The following is a 27,301-nucleotide window of genomic DNA, read 5'->3' as shown; positions in this document are numbered from 1 at the left end:
CAACAGAGCACAGTGAGGGAGCCCAAACCAAAAAAGTGTTGCTTGAGGGGGGTTCTCACTCCCAAGAAAATGTTTGAAACATTGGGTTAAAAGTATGCATTTTACAGCACTCTTTGCAAAATTGGGTAGAAATCCATACCGTTTGCAATTGGTTTTGTATGGAAGCACATGGAAATTCCCAATAGTTGCAAATCACAAATTGTGCATAGGAACATTTTCCAATACATTTAATGGCGCCTTTCCATGTGAGATATGCTAGTATAAAAATATATTCATGCTGGTTGTTCTAATTATGTCCATGCAGGCTGCATCAATATATGCCATTATTACCAGGTACGGACTCCCAGCCAGTAAAAATGCCATCCACAGAAAGTATATCCAGGCTGACTGAGCACCATAAGTGTTATTACTGGCTAGATTGGCCTACATTCAATGTGGGCCAATAAAGCCAAGTAGTATGTTTGCTTTAACCTTGATGCATAGTCCTGTGCATCAAGGGTAAAGCAAAAAGAGCACTGGCAATGCTAACAGTTTGGGCATTCGTGTAGGCATGGGCAAGGCACTTCTATATTGGTATTAGCTGGCCATTGATAGCGCCAGTGCAAAATGGTTTGTGTACCTGAGCAGCTAATAGCAGTGCCTTGTAAATACCTAATACCTATACACAAGCCACAACTGTTGGCTTTGCCAATGCTTATTTTTAAAAGAACTTCAGCAAAATACACGCAGGGTGTTTTTAAATTGAGTAAATTGAGTGAGTACACCAGTTACGTGTTTACAACTCCAAAGAAGTCATGAACTCTCAGATGACTCCTTTGAGGAAACACTTGCAGTCACATTGTGGGCAAACTTTGATGGCAAGACATGTTTAAAGCTAGCTCAAAGAGTTCCAGTGAGGAGGTGTTTTGGGTGGGGAGGGCAGGAACTGGATGAGAATTGCCATAGGGATTAGCATGGCCATGCAAAGTCATTTCACTGTTAGCACCTGCATTCATATCAATACATTTTTAGGTAATTGAAATCGTGATGTGGGGTTAGCACCTGCATGCTAGGGGAGTGATTAGAAGGGAAGTGGTGACAAGAGACTTCACATTCTCACAGCAGTCCTTAAGTGTGACGTTTCAGAAATGAAGGCAAGAGGTAGCTGCTTGTAACATGCAAGCTTCTCTAGAATAGTCTCATTCGAAATGTGGAAAGATGTTAGGTGCCCCTACACAAGGAAGTTTGCCCCTTCCTCACAGCCTCTGACGTTAGCGCCTCTCCCAACATTAGAAGTGTTAGTAGTCCCCTTTCCCCCCTGACATTTTAGCCTAGGTACACCTCTGATGCAATGAACCCACCCCTTAATGAAGTGGCCCCCAGGGCGGCTACATTTAGGGTTGGTGCTAAACACACACTCACAAAAAACACTTTCACCCATGCATTCAACCACCAGTTACACAACTCCATACATGCATGTATACATAAAACCAAACACAGCATTGACGTAAACACCAACATGCACGCATACATTCATACATACACATACTAATTTAAGTACACATATACACTTTTAATTTAAAATAAAAAACACTTACCTTACCTCCATGCACCCTTAGAAAACATCCACGCAGCCGACACGTAGACATGCTGCCTGCCAAGAGAGAATTCCTCTCCCATCAGTCAGTGTGATCACGCTGACAACATGAACACACTGACTGACAAGAGAGAACTCCTCTCCTGTCAGTCAGCATTATCATGCTGAGCAACGTGAACACACAGACTGACAGGAGAGGGAGAGGACTCCTCTCCCATCAGTCAGCGTGGTCACGCTGAGCAACGTGAACACACTGACTGACAGGAGAGAACTCCTCTCCCATCAGTCAGCGTGATTACACTGACAACATGAACATACTGACTGACAGGAGAGGGAGAGGAGTCCTCTCCTATCAGTCAGCATGGTCATGCTGAGCAACGTGAAAACACTGACTGACAAGAGAACTCCTCTACCATCAGTCAGCGTGGTCACTCTGAGCAACGTGAACACACTGACTGACAAGCGAGGGAGAGAAGTCCTCTCCTGTCAGTCAGTGTGGTCATGCTGAGCAACGTGATCACACTGACTGACGAGCGAGAACTCCTCTCCTGTCAGTCAGTGTGGTCATGCTGAGCAACGTGATCACACTGACTGACGAGCGAGAACTCCTCTCCGTCAGTGTGGTCATGCTGAGCAACGTGAACACACTGACTGACAAGAGAGAACTCCTCTCCCATCAGTCAGCGTGGTCATGCTGAGCAGCGGCAATACACTGACCGACAGGAGAGGAGTCCTCTCTTGTCAGGCAACATGTCCACGTTTTCAGCTGAATGATGGGAGGCAGCAGAGCTCACTTCTGGGCCCTGCTGCCTCCCATTATTTTGCTGTTTGTTGCAGAGCCAAACGGCTTCGCAATAAACAGAAAAATCATTGCAGGGCAGAGTGCAGACAGCACAGTCCCCCGTGTGAATAAAGGACACGGGAGACTGTGCTGCCTTCCACTTAGGAGAGGGGGCCGCAAGGCCCCCCGCAAGTGCGAGGCCCGGGGCAGTCTCCCCCCCGCACCCCCCTCGTGACGGCCCTGGAAGGGAGGACCCCCAGCAGCCCCTCGTCTAACCCCACTGCCCTCTGTGAGGTCTTTTGGTACCCCGAGAGGCCATGTCTGTGACTCAGGCCCGTTGTACACATGACCCCATGGTGGGGCGGGGGGGAGGGGTCTGATGGAAACGTGGGACGTCATGTCTCACCCGGGCGCTTTCCGCATGTGTCCCCTTGGTGTAGAGACCCCCTCCCCCATCGCCCCTCGGTCACAAAGGGGCTATTGGCATACCGAATTCGCATTGATTATATTCTACATATGGCCCTGGGGTGCAACTGGCCTGTAGTCCAGTCTGCACATGGCCCTGGGGTGGAACTGGCCTGTAGTCCATTCTACACACGGCCCTGGGGTGCAACTGGCATGTAGTCCATTCTGCACACGGCCCCGAATGCAGCTGGCCTGTAGTCCAGTCTGCACATGGCCCTGGGGTGGAACTGGCATGTAGTCCAGTCTGCACATGGCCCTGGGGTGGAACTGGCCTGTAGTCCAGTCTGCACATGGCCCTGGGGTGCAACTGGCCTGTAGTCCATTCTACACATGGCCCCGAATGCAGCTGGCCTATAGTCCATTCTATGCATGGCCCCGGGTGGAACTGGTCTATAGTCCATTCTATGCATGGCCCCGGGTGGAACTGGCCCGTAGTCCAATCTGCACATGGCCCTGGGCTGCAGCTGGCCAGTAGTCCATTCTACATATGGCCCTGGGGTGGAACTGGCCAGTAGTCCATTCTACATATGGCCCTGGGGTGGAACTGACCTGTAGTCCATTCTACCCACGGCCCCAGGGAGGAACTGGCCTGTAGTCCATTCTACGCATGGCCCTGGGTGGAACTGGCCTGTAGTCCATTCTACACACGGCCCTGGGGTGCAACTGGCATGTAGTCCAGTCTGCATTTGCCCCGGGTGGAACTGACCTGTAGTCCATTCTACACATAGCTCCGGGTGGAACTGGCCTGTAGTCCAGTCTGCACATGGCCCTGAGTGCAGCTGGCCAGTAGTCAATTCTACACATGGCCCGGGTGCATCTGGCATGTGGTCCATTTTACACATGACCCTGGGGTGGAACTGGCCTGTAGTCCAGTCTGCATATGGCCCGGGTGCAGCTGGCCTGTAGTCCATTTTACACATGGCCCTGGGTGGAGCTGGCCTGTAGTCCATTGTACACATGGCCCCATGCTGAAATGGCCTGTAGTCCATTCTACCCCTGGCCCTGTGGTGGAACTGGCCTGTAGTCCATTCTGCAGATGGCTCTGGGTGCAGCTGGCCTGTAGTCCATTCTACACATGGCCCTGGGGTGGAACTGGCCTGTAGTCTGTTCTACACATGGCCCCAGGGTGAAACTGGTGTGTAGAGCAGTCTGCAGATGTCCCCGGTGTGGAACTGGCCCGTAGTCCATTCTACACATGGCCCCGGGTGGAGCTGGCCTGTAGTCCATTCTACCCATGGCCCCAGGGTGGAACAGGCCTGTAGTCCATTCTACACATGGCCCCGGTGTAACTGGCCTGTAGTCCATTCTACACATGGTTCTGGGGTGGAACTGGCCTGTAGTCCATTCTACGCATGTCCCTGGGTGGAACTTGCCTGTTGTCCAGTCTGCACATGGCCCCGGGTGCAGCTGGCCAGTAGTCCATTCTACACACGGCCCCAGGGTGGAACTGGCCTGTAGTCCATTTTACTTATGACCCTGGGGTGGAACTGACCTGTAGGCCATTCTACGCAAGGCCCCGGGTGGAACTGGCCTGTAGTCCATTCTGCATATGGCCAGCATGGCCCCGGGTGGAACTGGCCTGTAGTCCATTCTGCATACGGCCAGCATGGCCCCGGGTGGAACTGACCTGTAGTCCATTCTACACAAAGCCCTGGGTGGAACTGGCCTGTAGTCTATTCTACACTTGGCCCTGAGGTGGAACCAACCTGTAGTATATTCAACACATGGCCTCCGTGTGGAACTGGCCTGTAGTTCAGACTGCACATGGCCCTGGGTGCAGCTAGCCTGTAGTTCATTCTATACATGGCCTCTGGTGGAACTGGCCTGTAGTCCATTCTACACACAGCTGCAGGGTGGAACTGGCCTCTAGTCCTTTCTACATATGGCCCAGGGGTGGAACTGAGCTGTAGTCCATTCTACCCATGGCCCCAGGGTGGAACAGGCCTGTAGTCCATTCTACACATGGCCCCGGTGTAACTGGCCTGTAGTCCATTCTACACATGGTTCTGGGGTGGAACTGGCCTGTAGTCCATTCTACGCATGTCCCTGGGTGGAACTTGCCTGTTGTCCAGTCTGCACATGGCCCCGGGTGCAGCTGGCCAGTAGTCCATTCTACACACGGCCCCAGGGTGGAACTGGCCTGTAGTCCATTTTACTTATGACCCTGGGGTGGAACTGACCTGTAGGCCATTCTACGCAAGGCCCCGGGTGGAACTGGCCTGTAGTCCATTCTGCATATGGCCAGCATGGCCCCGGGTGGAACTGGCCTGTAGTCCATTCTGCATACGGCCAGCATGGCCCCGGGTGGAACTGACCTGTAGTCCATTCTACACAAAGCCCTGGGTGGAACTGGCCTGTAGTCTATTCTACACTTGGCCCTGAGGTGGAACCAACCTGTAGTATATTCAACACATGGCCTCCGTGTGGAACTGGCCTGTAGTTCAGACTGCACATGGCCCTGGGTGCAGCTAGCCTGTAGTTCATTCTATACATGGCCTCTGGTGGAACTGGCCTGTAGTCCATTCTACACACAGCTGCAGGGTGGAACTGGCCTCTAGTCCTTTCTACATATGGCCCAGGGGTGGAACTGAGCTGTAGTCCATTCTACACACGGCCGCAGGATGGAACTGGCCTGTAGTCCATTCTGCATATGGCCAGGGTGTGGAACTGACCTGTAGTCCATTCTACACACGGCCGCAGCGTGCAACTGGCCTGTAGTCCATTCTGCATATGGCCCTGGGTGGAACTGGCCTGTAGTCCATTCTGCATATGGCCAGCATGGCCCCGGGTGGAACTGGCCTGTAGTCCATTCTGCATATGGACAGCATGGCCCCGGGTGGAACTGACCTGTAGTCCATTCTACACAAAGCCCTGGGTGGAACTGGCCTGTAGTCTATTCTACACATGGCCCTGAGGTGGAACTAGCCTGTAGTCTATTCAACACATGGCCTCCGGGTGGAACTGGCCTGTAGTCCAGCCTGCACATGGCCCTGGGTGCAGCTGGCCTGTAGTTCATTCTATACATGGCCCTCGGGTGGAACTGGCCTGTAGTCCATTCTACACACGGCCGCAGGGTGGAACTGGCCTCTTGTCCTTTCTACATAAGGCCTGGGGGTGGAACTGGCCTGTAGTCCATTCTACACATGGCCCCAGGGTGGAACTGACCTGTAGTCCATTCTACATATGGCCCTGGGGTGGAACTGGCCTGTAGTCCATTCTACACATGGCCCCGGGGTGGAACTGACCTGTAGTCCATTCTACATATGGCCCTGGGGTGGAACTGGCCTGTAGTCCATTCTACATATGGCCCGAGGGTGGAACTGACCTGTAGTCCATTCTACACACGGCCGCAGGGTGGAACTGACCTGTAGCCCATTCTACACACGGCCGCAGGGTGGAACTGGCCTGTGGTCCATTCTGCATATGGCCCGGGGGTGTAACTGACCTGTAGTCCATTCTACACATGGCCGCAGGGTGGAACTGGCCTGTAGTCCATTCTGCATATGGTCAGAGGGTGGAACTGACCTGTAGTCCATTCTACACACGGCCACAGGGTGGAATTGCCCTGTAGTCCATTCTGCATATGGCCAGCATGGCCCCGGGTGGAACTGGCCTGTAGTCCATTCTGAATATGGCCAGCATGGCCCTGGGTGGAACTGACCTGTAGTCCATGCTACACAAAGCCCTGGGTGGAACTGGCCTGTAGTCTATACTACACATGGCCCTGAGGTGGAACTAGCCTGTAGTCTATTCAACACATGGCCTCCGGTTGGAACTGGCCTGTAGTCCAGTCTGCACATGGCCCTGGGTGCACCTGGCCTGTAGTTCATTCTATACATGGCCCTCTGGTGGAACTGGCCTGTAGTCCATTCTACACACGGCCGCAGGGTTGAACTGGCCTGTAGTCCATTCTGCATATGGCCCGGGGGTGGAACTGACCTGTAGTCCATTCTACACACGGCCCCTTTCTGAAATGGCCTGTAGTTTATTCTAATGCAACAAAAGTGGTACCAGGAGTGCGAGGGCAACTGAAGAAAGAGGGCAGAAGGATATAAGGATCAAATCATTATTTTCATTTTATTTTGATTTGCGTAAAAAACCATTGAGCATTTTAATCAATTTTATAAAAAAACATTCTTCTAATCATGCATTCATACATTCACTCACTAATGCAGATATTTTGTCTGGAATGAACTGTCATCAACAATGATATGTTGTTTGGAACCATTAATATTATAATGGAAAATAATTGTAATTCTCTTAATATCTTAAAATACTCATGTTTTAGAGATCCAATTAGTGAGTGAATGTATGAATGCATGATTAGAAGAATGTTTTTTTATAAAATTGATTAAAATGCTCAATGGTTTTTTACGCAAATCAAAATAAAATGAAAATAATGATTTGATCCTTATATCCTTCTGCCCTCTTTCTTCAGTTGCCCTCGCACTCCTGGTACCACTTTTGATGTATTATATGTCTCTACCTCCAGGTGCCAGTGACTGTTGAGGTTCCCACCTTGGGTTTTGTTCTGTAGTTTATTCTACACATGGCCCCTTGCTGAAATGGCATGTAGTCCCTTTTATAAGTATGGAGAGAGGTGCACTAACTAATAATATCAGGTCACTCACTGGAAATAACGTGTGATGGTTATTAAAACAAATATTGGTTAACTTCAGGTGCATACGGGTATTGCCCCCCAAACCTATGGGGGAACTATGTAGCACCCCGCACACAAGCCTGCTGTTGCCAACGGGTAACCCACAGTCTTCCAAAGTGAGGCCTGAACCTTCTTGACAAAGTCAGTCTGCCTATTTACAAAGCGCAGTTTCATTCTATATAAACATATAATTACATGATAGTCCAAACCTTGGGTGATAGGTTTGTGTTCAAGGTACACAAAATATTCAAGGTACAAAATATTCAGAAACATAAACACATGTTCACTACAATAACTTTCACACTTGGTACAGCTTAATGGTGCAAATCAGCTCAAGTGACTTTCCTTGAATGCCAAGGGATATCCAAGTATCCATCTCCGGGGCTTTACAGTGTCCTTCTCCCTTGGAATATTAACTTAAATGTTCTTCCGTCTTCCTACAATAAGTAGTATCTGCTTATTAACATATATGTACTCAAATATATCACTGATCAGTTCATTGCAGCAGCAGAGCGAGCCTCTTATTGTCCATAGAATTGCATGTTTTCAGAGTCACCTGCAACACAATATGAACTGTTACTACATCGTAAACTGACAACATCTACCTGTTGTAGCAACAATCGCCACATTCCCGCGTCAAGTCGTGATCAGACACTCACCCAGCTTATGGGTATTCAGTCCCACTGGGTCCTCATGTGTACACACACAGCGAACCACTTCGCTTCCCAAAGAGGATAGTTGTGTACACACACAGCGAGAACCACTTCATTACTGGAGAGGATAGTTGTGTACACACACAGTGAGAACTACTTCGCTTACCGGAGAAGATAGTTGTGTACACACACAGCGAACCACTTTGCTTCCCGGGGAGGATAGTTGTGTACACAGCGAACCACTTCGCTTCCCGGGGAGGATAGTTGTGTACACACACAGCAAACCACTTCGCTTCCCGGAGAGGATAGTTGTGCACACACACAGCAAACTATTTTGCTTCCCGGGGAGGATAGTTGTGTACACACACAGCGAGAACCACTTCGCTTCCCGGAGAAGATAGTTGTGTACACACACAGCGAACCACTTCGCTTCCCGGGGAGGATAGTTGTGTACACACACAGTGAGAACCACTTCGCTTCCCGGAGAAGATAATTGTGTACACACAGAGCGAACCACTTCGCTTCCCCGGGGAGGATAGTTATGTACACACACAGTGAACCACTTCGCTTCCCGGGGAGGATAGTTGTGTACACACACAGCAAACCACTTTGCTTCCCAGAGAGCATAGTTGTGTACACACACAGCGAACCACTTCGCTTACCGGAAAGGATATTTGGGGCCACACACAGCGAACCACTTCGCTTACCGGAAAGGATAGTTGTGTACACACACAGCGAACCACTTCGCTTACCGGGGAGGATAGTTGTGTACACACACAGCGAGAACCACTTCGTTACTGGAGAGGATAGTTGTGTACACACACAGCAAACTACTTTGCTTAACGGGGAGGATACTTGTGTACACACACCGCTATGAAGACTGTTTGAATTGTACATTTTTATCGCATGAGCGTTCCAAGTCTAACAAACGTATAGGCCTGAAGTATGGGCGACCACTTGTGAGATATTGAAATTAGCTTTGTTATGAACTGAGATTACAGGGTAATTGGGGATATGAACTTAGTATCTCTCCTTCCTCGTCCGCTCTCTCCAACCACAAGACAGTCTTCACCAACATTCTCCGCGCTCTGCGATGCTACGACACTGCAAGGCCCAAGTTAACCCTTAAAATACAGGCATGATGTAGGGTATTGGGTCACCTCTCGTAAATATAGTGATGTTGTATTACGACATCAGGAGCCGGATTGAACTATTGCAATCTGCCCTTTTCTTAATATCATAGAGTGTCGGAGACCAGTGCTCTTGTGGGGTGGGGGGGGGGGGTGGTGACAGCGTATGAGGGCCCAGTGGCCCAGTGGGACTGAATACCCATAAGCTGGGTGAGTGTCTGATCACGACTTGACGCGGGAATGTGGCGATTGTTGCTACAACAGGTAGATGTTGTCAGTTTACGATGTAGTAACAGTTCATATTGTGTTGCAGGTGACTCTGAAAACATGCAATTCTATGGACAATAAGAGGCTCGCTCTACTGCTGCAATGAACTGATCAGTGATATATTTGAGTACATATATGTTAATAAGCAGATACTACTTATTGTAGGAAGACGGAAGAACATTTAAGTTAATATTCCAAGCGAGAAGGACACTGTAAAGCCCCGGAGATGGATACTTGGATATCCCTTGGCATTCAAGGAAAGTCACTTGAGCTGATTTGCACCATTAAGCTGTACCAAGTGTGAAAGTTATTGTAGTGAACATGTGTTTATGTTTCTGAATATTTTGTACCTTGAATATTTGTGTACCTTGAACACAAACCTATCACCCAAGGTTTGGACTATCATGTAATTATATGTTTAATATAGAATGAAACTGCGCTTTGTAAATAGGCAGACTGACTTTGTCAATAAGGTTCAGACATCACTTTGGAGGACTGGGTCTGTTAAGAGTGCACGTGGGTTACCTGTTGACAACAGGCTTCTTCCTGTAGTCCTGCCTACACATGTCCCTATGGTGAAGTGGCCTGTAGTCCCTCCTACATATGGCCCTATGAGGAACGGATCTGTAGTCCATTCTACTCATGGTGGTCCCATGCTGAAGTGGCCTTTAGACCCCACTACACATGGCCCTATGGTGAAGTGGCGTTTAGTGCCTTCTGCACATGGCCATATGGTGAAGTGGCCTGTAGACCCTACTACACATTGCCCTATGTTGAAGTGGCCTGTAGACCCTATTACACATTGCCCTATGTTGAAGTGGCCTGTAGACCCTCCTACACATGGCCCTATGGTGAAGTGGCCTGTAGTCCCCCCTACACATGGCCCTATGGTGAAGTGGCCTGTAGACCCTACTACACATGGCCCTATGGGGAAGTTGCCTCTAGTCCCTACGACACATGGCCCTATGGTGAAGTGGCCTGTAGACCCTATTACACATGGCCCTATGTTGAAGTGGCCTGTAGACCCTACTACACATGGCCCTATGGTGAAGAGGCCTTTAGTCCCTTCTACACATGGCCCTATGGTGAAGTGGCCTGTAGTCCCTTCTACACATGGCCCTATGGTGAAGTGGCCTGTAGTCCCTCCTACACATGGCCCTATGGTGAAGTGGCCTGTAGACCCTACTACACATGGCCCTATGGTGAAGTGGCCTCTAGTCCCTACGACACATGGCCCTATGGTGAAGTGGCCCGTAGACCCTACTACACATGGCCCTATGGTGAAGTGGCCTTTAGTCCCTTCTACACATGGCCCTATGGTGAAGTGGCCCGTAGTCCCTTTTACACATGGCCCTATGGTGAAGTGGCCTGTAGACCCTATTACACATGGCCCTATGGTGAAGTGGCCTGTAGACCCTACTACACATGGCCCTATGGTGAAGTGGCCTGTAGACCCTACTACACATGGCCCTATGGTGAAGTGGCCTGTAGACCCTACTACACATGGCCCTATTGTGAAGTGGCCTGTAGACCCTACTACACATGGCCCTATGGTGAAGTGGCCTGTAGACCCTACTACACATGGCCCTATGGTGAAGTGGCCTCTAGTCCCTACGACACATGGCCCCATGGTGAAGTGGCCTGTAGACCCTACTACACATGGCCCTAAGGTGAAGTGGCCTGTAGACCCTACTACACATGGCCCTATGGTGAAGGGGCCTTTAGTACCTTCTACACATGGCCCCATGGTGAAGTGGCCTGTAGACCCTACTACACATGGCCCTATGGTGAAGTGGCCTCTAGACCCTTCTACACATGGCCCTATGAGGAACTGATCTTTAGTCCATTCTACTCATGGTGGACCCATGCTGAAGTGGCCTGTAGACCCTTCTACGCATGGCCCTATGAGGAACTGATCTTTAGTCCATTCTACTCATGGTGGTCCCATGCTGAAGTGGTCTTTAGACCCTACTACACATGGCCCTATGGTGAAGTGGCCTGTAGTCCCTTCTACACATGGCCCTATGGTGAAGTGGCCTGTAGTCCCTCCTACACATGGCCCTATGGTGAAGTGGCCTGTAGACCCTACTACACATGGCCCTATGGTGAAGTGGCCTCTAGTCCCTACGACACATGGCCCTATGGTGAAGTGGCCCGTAGACCCTACTACACATGGCCCTATGGTGAAGTGGCCTTTAGTCCCTTCTACACATAGCCCTATGGTGAAGTGGCCTGTAGTCCCTTTTACACATGGCCCTATGGTGAAGTGGCGTGTAGACCCTATTACACATGGCCCTATGGTGAAGTGGCCTGTAGACCCTACTACACATGGCCCTATGGGGAAGGGGCCTCTAGTCCCTACGATACATGGCCCTATGGTGAAGTGGCCTGGAGACCCTACTACACATGGCCCTATTGTGAAGTGGCCTGTAGACCCTACTACACATGGCCCTATGGTGAAGTGGCCTGTAGATCCTACTACACATGGCCCTCTGGTGAAGTGGCCTCTAGTCCCTACGACACATGGCCCCATGGTGAAGTGGCCTGTAGACCCTACTACACATGGCCCTAAGGTGAAGTGGCCTGTAGACCCTACTACACATGGCCCTATGTTGAAGGGGCCTTTAGTCCCTTCTACACATGGCCCATGGTGAAGTGGCCTGTAGACCCTACTACACATGGCCCTATGGTGAAGTGGCATCTAGACCCTTCTACACATGGCCCTATGAGGAACTGATCTTTAGTCCATTCTACTCATGGTGGTCCCATGCTGAAGTGGCCTGTAGACCCTTCTACGCATGGCCCTATGAGGAACTGATCTTTAGTCCATTCTACTCATGGCGGTCCCATGCTGAAGTGGTCTTTAGACCCTACTACACATGGCCCTATGGTGAAGTGGCCTGTAGTCCCTCCTACACATGGCCCTATGGTGAAGTTGCCTTTAGTCTCATCTACACATGGCCCTATGGTGAAGTGGCCTGTAGTTCCTCCTACACATGGCCCTATGGTGAAGTGGCCTGTAGACCCTACTACACATGGCCCTATGGTGAAGTGGACTGTAGACCCTACTACACATGTCCCTATGGTGAAGTGGCCTGTAGTCCCTTCTACACATGGCCCTATGGTGATGTGGCCTGTAGACCCTACTACACATGGCCCTATGGTGAAGTGGCCTTTAGACCCTACTAAACATGGCCCTATGGTGAAGTGGACTGTAGACCCTAATACACATGTCCCTATAGTGAAGTGGCCTGTAGTCCCTTCTACACATGGCCCTATGGTGAAGTGACCTGTAGACCCTACTACAGATGGCCCTTTGGTGAAGTGGCCTGCAGACCCTACTACACATGGCCCTATGGTGAAGTGGCCTGTATACCCTACTACACATGGCCCTATGGTGAAGTGGCCTTTAGTCCCTTCTACACATGGCCCTATGGTGAAGTGGCCTGTAGACCCTACTATGGTGAAGTGCCATGTAGACCCTACTACACATGGCCCTATGGTGAAGTGGCCTTTAGTCCCTTCTACACATGGCCCTATGGTGAAGTGGCCTGTAGACCCTACTACACATGGCCCTATGGTGAAGTGGCCTGTAGACCCTTCTACACATGACCCTATGGTGAAGTGGCCTGTAGTCCCTCCTACACATGGCCCTATGGTGAAGTGGCCTGTAGACCCTACTACACATGGCCCTATGGTGAAGTGGCCTGTAGTCCCTTCTACACATGGCCCTATGGTGAAGTGGCCTGTAGACCCTTCTACACATGGCCCTATGGTGAAGTGGCCTGTAGTCCCTCCTACACACGGCCCTATGGTGAAGTGGCCTGTAGACCCTACAACACATGGCCCTATGCTGAAGTGGCCTGTAGACCCTTCTACACATGGCCCTATGGTGAAGTGGCCCGTAGACCCTACTACCCATGGCCCTATGGTGAAGTGGCCTTTAGTCCCTTCTACACATAGCCCTATGGTGAAGTGGCCTGTAGATCCTATTACACATGGCCCTATGGTGAAGTGGCCCGTAGTTCCTCCTACACATGGCCCTATGGTGAAGTGGCCTCTAGTCCCTATGACACATGGCCCTATGGTGAAGTGGCCTGTAGACCCTACTACACATGGCCCTATGGTGAAGTGGCCTGTAGACCCTACTACACATGGCCCTATGGTGAAGGGGCCTCTAGTCCCTACGATACATGGCCCTATGGTGAAGTGGCCTGTAGACCCTACTACACATGGCCCTATGGTGAAGTGGCCTCTAGTCCCTACGACACATGGCCCCGTGGTGAAGTGGCCTGCAGACCCTACTACACATGGCCCTATGGTGAAGGGGCCTTTAGTCCCTTCTACACATGGCCCTATGGTGAAGTGGCCTGTAGACCCTACTACACATGGCCCTATGGTGAAGTGGCCTCTAGACCCTTCTACACATGGCCCTATGAGGAACTGATCTTTAGTCCATTCTACTCATGGTGGTCCCATGCTGAAGTGACCTGTAGACCCTTCTACGCATGGCCCTATGAGGAACTGATCTTTAGTCCATTCTACTCATGGTGGTCCCATGCTGAAGTGGTCTGTAGACCCTACTACACATGGCCCTATGGTGAAGTGGCCTGTAGTCCCTCCTACACATGGCCCTATGGTGAAGTTGCCTTTAGTCTCATCTAAACAAGGCCCTATGGTGAAGTGGCCTGTAGTTCCTCCTACACATGGCCCTATGGTGAAGTGGCCTGTAGACCCTACTACACATGGCCCTATGGTGAAGTGGCCTGTAGACCCTACTACACATGGCCCTATGGTGACGTGGCCTGTAGACCCTACTACACATGGCCCTATGGTGACGTGGCCTGTAGACCCTACTACACATGGCCCTATGGTGAAGTGGCCTTTAGACCCTACTAAACATGGCCCTATGGTGAAGTGGACTGTAGACCCTTCTACACATGGCCCTATGGAGAAGTGGCCTGTAGTCCCTTCTACACATGGCCCTATGGTGAAGTGGCCTGTAGACCCTACTACACATGGCCCTTTGGTGAAGTGGCCTGCAGACCCTACTACACATGGCCCTATGGTGAAGTGGCCTGTATACCCTACTACACATGGCCTATGGTGAAGTGGCCTTTAGTCCCTTCTACACATGGCCCTATGGTGAAGTGCCATGTAGACCCTACTACACATGGTGAAGTGGCCTTTAGTCCCTTCTACACATGGCCCTATGGTGAAGTGGCCTGTATACCCTACTACACATGGCCCTATGGTGAAGTGGCCTTTAGTCCCTTCTACACATGGCCCTATGGTGAAGTGCCATGTAGACCCTACTACACATGGTGAAGTGGCCTTTAGTCCCTTCTACACATGGCCCTATGGTGAAGTGGCCTGTAGACCCTTCTACACATTTCCCTATGGTGAAGTGGCCTGTAGACCCTACTACCCATGGCCCTATGGTGAAGTGGCCTTTAGTCCCTTCTACACATGGCCCTATGGTGAAGTGGCCTGTAGTCCCTTCTACACATGGCCCTATGGTGAAGTGGCCTGTAGACCCTTCTACACATGGCCCTATGGTGAAGTGGCCTTTAGTCCCTTCTACACATTAACCTATGGTGAAGTGGCCTGTAGTTCCTCCTACAAATGGCCCTATGGTGAAGTGGCCTGTAGTCCGTTCTACACATGGCCCTATGGTGAAGTGACATGTAGTCCATTCTACTCATGGTGCTGCCATGGTGAAGTGGCCTGTAGTTCCTCCTACAAATGGCCCTATGGTGAAGTGGCCTGTAGTCCGTTCTACACATGGCCCTATGGTGAAGTGGCATGTAGTCCATTCTACTCATGGTGCTGCCATGGTGAAGTGGCCTGTGGTCCATTCTACACATGGCGCCATGGTGAAGTAGCCTGTAGTCCCTTCTACACATAGTCATATGGTGGAGTCCATTCTACTCATGGTGGTGCCATGCTGAAGTGGCCCCATGTTGGTGTGGAAGGAGCTATTGGGATACAGATCTGGCCTGTAGTCCCTTCTACACACAGTCCCTTAGTGTAGTGGTCTCTACAGGGCCATCTGAAACACTTTTGGGGCCCTGGGCACAGACATCTTTGGGGCCCCCTTCCACCAAACCAAAGGAATTAAGAGATCAAGAATACTGGTTGCGCCCCCACCCGTGGCGCTCACAACCTATAGGTTGATATGCTGTCTCGCAGCATAATAAGCAGGTTTTCTCCCTTTAAGTCCCCTTACCCTCTTCATTCCTGCTCTAATCAGAATGATAACCAAGTAGCATTTGAAGACCAACATTAACAGTCTACGAAGAGGTTACTGTTCTAGCACATACAGGATAATGTTTATCAATAGCATCCAGGAAGGTATGCAGCCTGTAATAGTAATGCAGGACCGTATGAAAAAGGTACATGTAACCCATGATGGACATAGAACTCACATTAGCTGCCTCACAGAATGCAAAAGGGCTCATGCATGGATAGAGGAGACCAATTGGAAGGAAGGAGAAAGCTACACATTCCGTAGCATGGATAGTGGAGGCAGATTAGAAGCTACCAAGAAGGTGTCTTTATCCAGACAGACTGAGTATAGAAGTGGGATATGGTTTTCAAATAGTGTTGCCATTAGATATCAAAGGAACAAATGTCTGTGGTGTGCGATATAAATATGCTCACTATTAAAGTGAAAGCAACCCTATAGCTAGTGAAACCATGAATACGTCTTTTATGAAGATCATACCATGAGAAGGAAATCACTCTGAAGGGCTGACAATTTTGAAAGGTTTAGGGACTGGCAATATTGAGAGGTCAGGCAATACAAGATTAAATGAGAAGCCCAGGATCACACATTGATGAAGGGGTGAAGCTGGGATTGTTGGGAACTCTGCAATTTCTGTATTTCAACACTTTCTTTTCCAGTTCTTACCATGAACTAAAACAATCCCATTTTATAAAAAAGTACACACATCACGTTACCAAACATGACCATTTTTAAACAGAATATTATAGAGGGGTGTTATTCAAAATGGGAATGGTTCTAGCTTCATTCTCTCCATTATCAAGGGAAGTATATAAGTACCAGCATACCAATCGATGTGATTTAACACATTTAATCTGGGTTTGTCTTTTGTATTTTAAAGCTTTAAATATTCCCAAAACAATAGCTTGTGACATTTTCATTTATAAACATGCATAAAACCTTCGACTTTTACCAAAAGTAAAACTTTTTCTGTGTCAAACAATCAGACCTCAAAATATGCTTGCCTGAGGCCTGCAACATATGGGCCGCTCTCCTCTGTCTACCAACCCTTCCACCCAAATGGCCTACATAAGAAGAAAGATCAAGTAATGGGCTAAACGATGCCACTGTATGCAAGAAGGCAAACCTCACAGAAGACAGCAGAGTAATGTAAGAGATATTAGATGATTTGACCAGGATCACTGTTCCGTAGTCTTGAATTTGGAGACTTATTCATCTCTTGGACTAACAGTTTATGCCATTGTTGGAGGTGATTGCCTAGGTTTTACAACACCCATCTGAACAAACCAATGTCTAGACCTTCATCATATGGAAAATATGTTAGTATTTATAGCAACTCCTATCTGGTGCAGGTACATTGCTGATAATAGCACCTGTTGTGTTGCAAAACCAAGTACGTATGCAGGCAGTTTTATGAAGTTCAGACATAGGAAGGCTCAGCCAGCCTTGCTGGAATGTGATATTTTAATTTTGCATATGAACACATATCTCTGCAATGGGTGCTTCACACACTGAGCTAACTTCTGAACTGTTGTGGCACTCAATTTATCAATATGCATTTCACTGTTGCCTATTGCACATGATCAACATAATTCCCACAGGAAGGAAATAATGCTACAGAGTTGTGCCGTAAGGAACACACAAACTATATATACCAGAGTGAACGCAGAAAGCAATACATGATGAATTGAGAAAGGCAGAATGCACTTGCCAAAACAGAAAGGCAATGGGGTTAGAGCCTCAGCAGCACCCCATAAAATATCCTGACGTGTGCTATCTAGGACTGGTGAACAATGGAATCTTACTTCTTCAGATCAGGCAACTTTGTGGGGGCCCTTCCAAGGTGGGGGACCTGGGCAAGTGCCCCTTTTGCCCTCCCATAAAAACGTATCTGTGCCTCTAGTCCATTCTACACCCATGAGGTTGAGTCTGAAGCGTGTGTCCCTGTAGGATGCCTGGGTCGACAATATGTTTCACCTTCGGGAGATGGCAACTGTTTCTCTGACGTGGGCCCCATGTATGGGCAATACCCCCACATACTGGTCTCTCTGCCATCACACAAATGGTGCTATGGAGGAGGGCAGAGCTATTGGGATACACAATGCCCCTCTTGTCCTGGGCCTGCTATGTTTTGCACCTTGGAGAGATCGTACTCATTGTCTGTGGGGTGGGCACCCTGGATGGGCCATATTCCTACATACTGGCCATATGGAGGGCGAGGGGCCTATCTGCATAGATAAAGCCCCTCTCGTCCATTCTACACACAGCCTCCTAGTGGGTGGTCTTCAGTGAGTACCTCTGGAGGAGGTACTGTTTTGTGTAAAGCGTGGATTTAGCTCGAGAGCAGAGGAGCGCTGAACACAGTGGGCAGCCAGGTAGGGGCCCTCATCCCTGCCAGCTGGTTGGGGTCCATGTCTGGCTCCCTGCAGGGGTTATCCGTCTTTTTACTGCCCTGTGGCTTTTATAGATATGGCCACATGGAGGAAGGGGTTCTTTAGAGAGGGCACCTCAAAGCAGTATGGACACAGCTGGCATCCAGGCCCGTGCCTACATGTCTCCAGACTATATGGCCCCCTTGCCTGCAAGTGGGGTGGCTGTGCGTGACTGGCCTCCTCATCGTCCCACACTGGAGTAAGACCCCTGGCCTCCTCATCTCAAACTGGAGTAAGACCCCTGGCCTCCTCCTCGTCCCACACTGCAGTAAGACCCCTGGCCTCCTCATCGTCCCACACTGGAGTAAGACCCCTGGCATCTTCATCGTCCCACACTGGAGTAAGACCCCTGGCCTCCTCATCGTCCCACACTGGAGTAAGACCCCTGGCCTCCTCATCATCCCACACTGGAGTAAGACCCCTGGGCTCATCATCATCCCAAACTGCAGTAAGACCCCTGGCCTCCTCATCATCCCACACTTGAGTAAGACCCCTGGCCTCCTCATCATCCCACACTGCAGTAAGACTCCTGGCCTCCTCATCTCATACTGGAGTAAAACCCCTGGCCTCCTCATCTCACACTGCAGTAAGACCCCTGGCCTCCTCATCTCACACTGCAGTAAGATCCCTGGCCTCCTCATCGCACACTGCAGTAAGATCCCTGGCCTCCTCATCTCACACTGGAGTAAGACCCCTGGCCTCCTCATCGTCTCACACTGCAGTAAGACCCCTGGCCTCCTCATCTCACACTGGAGTAAGACCCCTGGCCTCCTCATCGTCCCACACTGGAGTAAGACCCCTGGCCTCCTCATCGTCCCACACTGGAGTAAGACCCCTGGTATCTTCATCGTCCCAAACGGGAGTAAGACCCCTGGCATCTTCATCGTCCCACACTGCAGTAAGGCCCCTGGCCTCCTCATCATCCCACACTGGAGTAAGACCCCTGGCCTTCTCATCGACCCCTGGCCTCCTCATTGTCCCACACTGGAGTAAGACCCCTGGCCTCCTCCTCGTCCCACACTGGAGTAAGACCCCTGGCCTCCTCCTCGTCCCACACTGGAGTAAGACCCCTGGCCTCATCATCATCCCACACTGGAGTAAGAACCCTGGGCTCATCATCATCCCACACTGGAGTAAGACCCCTGACCTCCTCATCGTCGCACACTGGAGTAAGACCCCTGGCCTCCTCATCGGCCCACACTGGAGTAAGACCCCTGGCCTCCTCATCGTCCCACACTGCAGTAAGACCCCTGGCCTCCTCATCGTCTCACACTGCAGTAATACCCCTGGCCTCCTCATCTCACACTGGAGTAAGACCCCGGGCCTCCCCATCGTCCCACACTGGAGTAAGACCCCTGGCCTCCTCATCATCCCACACTGGAGTAAGACCCCTGGTATCTTCATCGTCCCACACTGGAGTAAGACCCCTGGCATCTTCATCGTCCCACACTGCAGTAAGACCCCTGGCCTCCTCATCATCCCACACTGGAGTAAGACCCCTGGCCTTCCCATCGACCCCTGGCCTCCTCATTGTCCCACACTGGAGTAAGACCCCTGGCCTCCTCCTCGTCCCACACTGGAGTAAGACCCCTGGCCTCATCATCGTCCCACACTGGAGTAAGACCCTTGGCCTCCTCATCATCCCAAACTGCAGTAAGACCCCTGGCCTCCTCATCGTCCCACACTGGAGTAAGACCCCTGGCCTCCTCATCATCCCACACTGGAGTAAGACCCCTGGCCTTCTCATCGACCCCTGGCATCCTCATTGCCCCACACTGGAGTAAGACCCCTGGCCTCCTCCTCGTCCCACACTGGAGTAAGACCCCTGGCCTCATCATCATCCCACACTGGAGTAAGACCCCTGGGCTCATCATCATCCCACACTGGAGTAAGACCCCTGCCCTCCGCATCGTCCCACACTGGAGTAAGACCCCTGGCCTCCGCATCGTCCCACACTGGAGTAAGACCCCTGGCCTCCTCATCGGCCCACACTGGAGTAAGACCCCTGGCCTCCTCATCGTCCCACACTGCAGTAAGACCCCTGGCCTCCTCATCGTCCCACACTGGAGTAAGACCCCTGGCCTCCTCATCATCGTCCCACACTGGAGTAAGACCCCTGGCATCTTCATAGTCCCACACTGGAGTAAGACCCCTGGCCTCCTCATCATCCCACACTGGAGTATGACCCCTGGCATCTTCATCATCCCACACTGCAGTAAAACCCCTGGCCTCCTCATCGACCCCTGGCCTCATCATCGTCCCACACTGGAGTAAGACCCTTGGCCTCCTCATCATCCCAAACTGCAGTAAGACCCCTGGCCTCCTCATCGTCCCACACTGCAGTAAGACCCCTGGCCTCCTCATCGTCCCACACTGGAGTAAGACCCCTGGCCTCCTCATCGTCCCACACTGGAGTAAGACCCCTGGCATCTTCATCGTCCCACACTGGAGTAAGACCCCTGGCCTCCTCCTCATCACCCCACACTGGAGTAAGACCCCTGGCATCTTCATCATCCCACACTGCAGTAAAACCCCTGGCCTCCTCATCGTCCCACACTGGAGTAAGACCCCTGGCCTCCTCATCATCCCACACTGGAGTAAGACCCCTGGCCTCCTCATCGTCCCACACTGCAGTAAAACCCCTGGCCTCCTCATCGACCCCTGGCCTCATCATCGTCCCACACTGGAGTAAGACCCCTGGCCTCCTCATCATCCAAAACTGCAGTAAGACCCCTGGCCTCCTCGTCGTCCCACACTGGAGTAAGACCATTGGCCCCCTCATCGTCCCACACTGCAGTAAGACCCCTGGCCTCCTCATCATCCCACACTGGAGTAAGATCCCTGGCCTCCTCGTCCCACACTGCAGTAAGACCCCTGGCCTCCTCATCGTCCCACACTGGAGTAAGACCCCTGCCCTCCTCATCGTCCCACACTGCAGTAAGACCCCTGCCCTCCTCATCGTCCCACACTGCAGTAAGACCCCTGGCCTCCACATCACACACTGCAGTAAGACCCCTGGCCTCCTCGTCCCATACTGGAGTAAGACCCCTGGCCTCCTCATCGTCCCACACTGGAGTAAGACCCCTGGCCTCCTCATCGTCCCACACTGGAGTAAGACCCCTGGCCTCCTCATCGTCCCACACTGCAGTAAGACCCCTGGCCTCCTCATCGTCCCACACTGGAGTAAGACCCCTGGCCTCCTCATCGTCCCACACTGGAGTAAGACCCCTGGCATCTTCATCGTCCCACACTGGAGTAAGACCCCTGGCCTCCTCCTCATCACCCCACACTGGAGTAAGACCCCTGGCATCTTCATCATCCCACACTGCAGTAAAACCCCTGGCCTCCTCATCGTCCCACACTGGAGTAAGACCCCTGGCCTCCTCATCATCCCACACTGGAGTAAGACCCCTGGCCTCCTCATCGTCCCACACTGCAGTAAAACCCCTGGCCTCCTCATCGACCCCTGGCCTCATCATCGTCCCACACTGGAGTAAGACCCCTGGCCTCCTCATCATCCAAAACTGCAGTAAGACCCCTGGCCTCCTCATCGTCCCACACTGGAGTAAGACCATTGGCGCCCTCATCGTCCCACACTGCAGTAAGACCCCTGGCCTCCTCATCATCCCACACTGGAGTAAGATCCCTGGCCTCCTCGTCCCACACTGCAGTAAGACCCCTGGCCTCCTCATCGTCCCACACTGGAGTAAGACCCCTGCCCTCCTCATCGTCCCACACTGCAGTAAAACCCCTGCCCTCCTCATCGTCCCACACTGCAGTAAGACCCCTGGCCTCCTCATCACACACTGCAGTAAGACCCCTGGCCTCCTCGTCCCATACTGGAGTAAGACCCCTGGCCTCCTCATCGTCCCACACTGGAGTAAGATCCCTGGCCTCATCATCGTCCCACACTGCAGTAAGATCCCTGGCCTCCTCATCATCCCACACTGTAATAAGACCCCTGGCCTCCTCATCGTCCCACATTGGAGTAAGACCCCTGGCCTCCTCATTGCCCCACACTAGAGTAAGATCCGAACAGCCAAAGGCAGAAGCAGCTAGCCACAAAGAAAGCAAAGGTTATCGCAGGAGGTATTGCGATGAGCCCCCATGGGGCCACATTAACAGTTTTCAGTCCTGCAGCGCCTGACAGGCGAGGAAAGGCTCCCCAAACCGTGTTACATTCCATTACTCGAGTCTTAAGCCTCAAAGCGCTTTTTGAGTTCTGACACTTTGGGGAGGCCTGCGGGGCTGCCTTTCCAGGAAGGTCTTGGTGGCCCGGCATCACTGTGAGGTTTGTAGATGGTGGTGCTGTTGGAGCTTGCCTCCTCTGGCACCGTCCATGCTGGGCAACCTTCACATGGAACCAGCCTGCTCCTTGGCCTTGGGTTCCCGGAAGCCATGGGCACTCTGTCCCCGGACCAGGTGTAGGTTTTTGGCCGGACCCTTTCTTGCATTAACTCCACTGTGGACAGGACATTGGTGTCTCCAGAAGGCGGCTGAGAGGTGGGGTGACTGGGGTCCTCTTGGCACCTTTGTGGTGAGCTTGACTTCCAGTTGACGTGACCCAGGCTGGCACTTTCCTTGCTTGTGACGGTGCTTTCCTCCTCTCCCTTGAATTCGAGGCCAGTCCTTTCTGTGCCCCACTGCTCTTCAGCATCCAGACTCTCCGTTGGGTCTTTTCGGGAACTTGCAGAGCAGGGTGTGCCCACACTGACCTCTACCTGGAACGTCTGCTCCTCTTCCTCCTCTGTGATGCCACAGTCCCACATTCCACTGCCCGTTACACCATGGGACTTCATGTCTGGGATGGTGTTAACCTGTGGCACCCCTAGACCTTCCACTGGCACCTCTTGTTCGCCCTGGCCACACGTATCTTCAGCCTCTTCTGAGATGGAGAGGCTTTCGGAGGAAGGTATATGAGGCCCCAGTGAGAAATCCTCATCCAGGTAATAGCGATTGCCCCCAAAGGGCTCCGATACCCTCCTGCTGCTCAGGTTCTCATCGCTGGTGGGGCCTGGAGAGTTCAGCTGTGAAGACAGAGATACAAGAAAGAGGGTCAGCATTAGCAAAACACACAGGTTCCTATCCTGGCACTCTAGGTTCATGCATTCAAGAATGGGATGTTTTTATCCCCATTAATATACATGGGGCCACAGAGACTTGATTATTCCTTACCGGGTGCAGTAAAAGGAATAAAACATTATTCATTCTTTACCCCGTGCAGTGATAGTAGCTTACTATCCCCATCACTGCAGTGGGTAAGGTACCGAGAAAATAATATCCTTACCACAGCATTGGAGTAGATGAGCATTAATATCCCCATCACTGCAGTGGGTAAGGTACCGAGAAAATAATATCCTTACCACAGCATTGGAGTAGAGGAGCATTAATATCCCCATCACTGCACGGGGTAAGGAACAGAGAAAATAATATCCTTACCACAGCATTGGAGTAGATGAGCATTAATATCCCCATCACTGCACGGGGTAAGGTACCGAGAAAATAATATCCTTACCACAGCATTGGAGTCGAGGAGCATTAATATCCCCATCACTGCACGGGGTAAGGAACAGAGAAAATAACATCCTTGTCACGTCAGAGTAGAGGAGCATTAATATCCCCATCACTGCACGGGGTAAGGTACCAAGAAAATAATATCCTTACCAAAGCATTGGAGTAGAGGAGTATTACTATCCCCATCACTGCACGGGGTAAGAAGCAAATAAAATAATATCCTTATGTCAGACTAGAAAAGCATTACTATCCCCATCACTGCACGGGGTAAGGAACAGAGAAAATAATATCCTTACCACAGCATTGGAGTAGAGGAGCATTAATATCCCCATCACAGCACGGGGTAAGGAACAGAGAAAATAATATCCTTATCATGTCAGATTAGAGGAGCATTAATATCCCCATCACTTCATGGGGTAAGGAACAGAGAAAATAATATCCTTACCACAACACTGGAGTAGAGGAGCATTAATATCCCCATTACAGCATGGGGTAAGGAACAGAGAACATAATATCTTTATCACGTGAGAGTAGAGGAGCATTAATATCACACCATCACTGCACGGGGTAAGGAACAGAGAAAATAATATCCTTACCACAGCATTGGAGTAGAGGAGCATTAATATCCCCATCACAGCACAGGGTAAGGAACAGAGAACATAATATCCTTATGTCAGACTAGAAGAGCATTACTATCCCCATCACTGCATGGGGTAAGGAACAGAGAAAATAATATCCTTATCACGTGAGAGTAGAGGAGCATTAATATCACACCATCACTGCAGGGGGATAAGGAACAGAGAAAATAATATCCTTATCACGTGAGAGTAGAGGAGCATTAATATCACACCATCACTGCATAGGGTAAGGAACAGAGAAAATAATATCATTATCATGTCAGAGTAGAGGAGCATTAATATCCCCATCACTGCGTGGGGTAATGAACCAAGAAAATAATATCCTTACCACAGAATTGGAGTAGAGGAGTATTAATATCCCCATCACTGCATGGCTTAAGGAACAGAGAAAATAACATCCTTACCACAGCATTGGAGTAGAGGAGCATTAATATCCCCATCACTGCACGGGGCAAGGTACTGAGAAAATAATATCCTTACCACAGCATTGGAGTAGAGGAGCATTACTATCCCCATCACTGCATGGGGTAAGGAACAGAGAAAATAATATCCTTATCACGTGAGAGTAGAGGAGCATTAATATCACACCATCACTGCACGGGGTAAGGAACAGAGAAAATAATATCCTTATCACGTGAGAGTAGAGGAGCATTAATATCACACCATCACTGCACGGGTTAAGGAACAGAGAAATTAATATCATTATCACGTCAGAGTAGAGGAGCATTAATATCCCCATCACTGCGTGGGGTAAGGAACCGAGAAAATAATATCCTTACCACAAAATTGGAGTAGAGGAGCATTAATATCCCCGTCACTGCATGCGTAAAGAACAGAGAAAATAACATCCTTACCACAGCATTGGAGTAGAGGAGCATTACTATCCCCATCACTGCACGGGGTAAGGAACAGAGAAAATAACATCCTTACCAAAGCATTGGAGTAGAGGAGCATTAATATCTCCATCACTGCATGGGGTAAGAAACAGAGAAAATAATATCCTTACCACAGCATTGGAGTAGAGGAGCATTACTATCCCCATCACTGCACGGGGTAAGGAACAGAGAAAATAATATCCTTACCACAGCATTGGAATAGAGGAGCTTTAATATCTCACCATCACTGCACGGGGTAAGGAACAGAGAAAATAATATCCTTACCACAGCATTGGAGTAGAGGAGCACTAATATCACACCATCACTGCACGGGGTAAGAAACAGAGAAAATAATATCCTTACCACAGCATTGGAGTAGAGGAGCATTACTATCCCCATCACTGCACGGGGTAAGGTACCAAGAAAATAATATCCTTACCACAGCATTGGAGTAGAGGAGCATTAATACCCCTATCACTGCACGGGGTAAGGAACAGAGAACATAATATTCTTATGTCAGGCTAGAAGAGCATTACTATCCCCATCACTGCACGGGGTAAGGAACAGAGAAAATAATATCCTTACCACAGCATTGGAATAGAGGAGCATTAATATCACACCATCACTGCACGGGGTAAGGAACAGAGAAAATAATATCCTTACCGCAGCATTGGAGTAGAGGAGCATTACTATCCCCATCACAGCACGGGGTAAGGAACAGAGAACATAATATCCTTATGTCAGACTAGAAGAGCATTACTATCCCCATCACTGCACGGAGTAAGGAACAGAGAAAATAATATCTTTACCACAGCATTGGAATAGAGGAGCATTAATATCACACCATCACTGCACGGGGTAAGGAACAGAGAAAATAATATCCTTACCACAGCATTGGAGTAGAAGAGCATTACTATCCCCATCACTGCATGGGGTAAGGAACAGATAAAATAATATCCTTACCACAGAATTGGAGTAGAGGAGCATTGATATCCCCATCAATACACGGGGTAAGGAACAGAGAAAATAATATCCTTACCACAGCATTGGAGTAGAGGAGCATTAATATCCCCATCACAGCACGGGGTAAGGAACAGAGAAAATAATATCCTTATCAGTCAGAGTACAGGAGCGTTAATATCACCATCACTGCACGGAGTAAGGGATGGAGCTTTTATTTCACTATCGCTGCATGGTGTAAGGAACAAAGCAGTAATATCATCATAACTGCATACACCCAGGAGCAGGACATTAACATCACGATCACTGTACGCGATAAGGAATGGCGCATTGTGTGTATGTCATTTATATTGCATAAACCCAACTAGGGAGTGTTGTATGATAAAGTTTCTGGGAAGGAAGATCTCTACTGCCTGCCCGACACACTGAACCTCTAACAGCACATGAAAGAACTAACTCACAGGAAAGGTAATATCCTCAACCGCATCGTCACCACACTGCCCACCCTTCATCACAGCTCTCCTGTTCCGCTCGACTTCTCGGACCATCTGGCAATCCCGTTTAAGATTAGTCACACTGCATCTCTCAAGCAGACCCATTGGAAACCAAGCCTTGAGACCCTTCAAGAACTTCCCAGTGGAAGCTCTCAGAAGACATCCCCAGTCTCCACCTCACATGGGCAATGTACCAGGACTGCAACCCGCTGCTCCAAAAATTCAACACCACTCTCACAAACAACATCAACCACCATTCCCCAGTGAAACGGCACACCCTCAAGCCTAAACCTTCACCACCCTGGTACACTCAAGAACTCAACCACAACAAGCAAACCATTAGAAACCAAGAAAATAATTAGTGAAAATCCTGTAGCGCATCCAACCTTGCCCTGCTCACGGAGCTCTGTCCTGCATTCAGGCAACTGATCAACACTGCCAAGGCCACTAACCCGAAACACCATAGCCAAGGCCAACAATGAAAGCAGAGGCCTCTTCAAAGCCATCAAGCACTGCATCAACTCTCTGCCCAACCTACTACTCGTAGCACACTCCATTGAATAATCCACCGCCAGAAACTCTTTCTTCATCAACAAGATCTGCCAACAC

The 27,301-nt window shown here is 50.2% G+C and overlaps 1 protein-coding gene across 2 annotated transcripts in view; it reads right to left on the bottom strand.

Moving 5' to 3' along the window:
* Positions 1–17,210: 17,210 nt before the first annotated feature.
* DENND1C (DENN domain containing 1C) overlaps positions 17,211–27,301 on the bottom strand; it is a 652,034-nt gene continuing 641,943 nt past the window's right edge. For both annotated transcript variants that reach the window (XM_069604349.1, XM_069604348.1), the window contains one exon: positions 17,211–23,238. In XM_069604349.1, coding sequence (XP_069460450.1) covers positions 22,408–23,238 — 831 coding nt within the window. In that variant the 3' untranslated portion in view covers positions 17,211–22,407. The remainder of the gene's footprint in view (positions 23,239–27,301) is intronic.

The sequence above is a fragment of the Ambystoma mexicanum genome, chromosome 3q (genome assembly GCF_040938575.1).
Source record: "Ambystoma mexicanum isolate Mex_15411 chromosome 3q, UKY_AmexF1_1, whole genome shotgun sequence".
Taxonomy (NCBI): domain Eukaryota; kingdom Metazoa; phylum Chordata; class Amphibia; order Caudata; family Ambystomatidae; genus Ambystoma; species Ambystoma mexicanum.
Note: the sequence above shows the minus strand (reverse complement) of the source record. Positions and strands in the feature narration are given on the sequence as shown.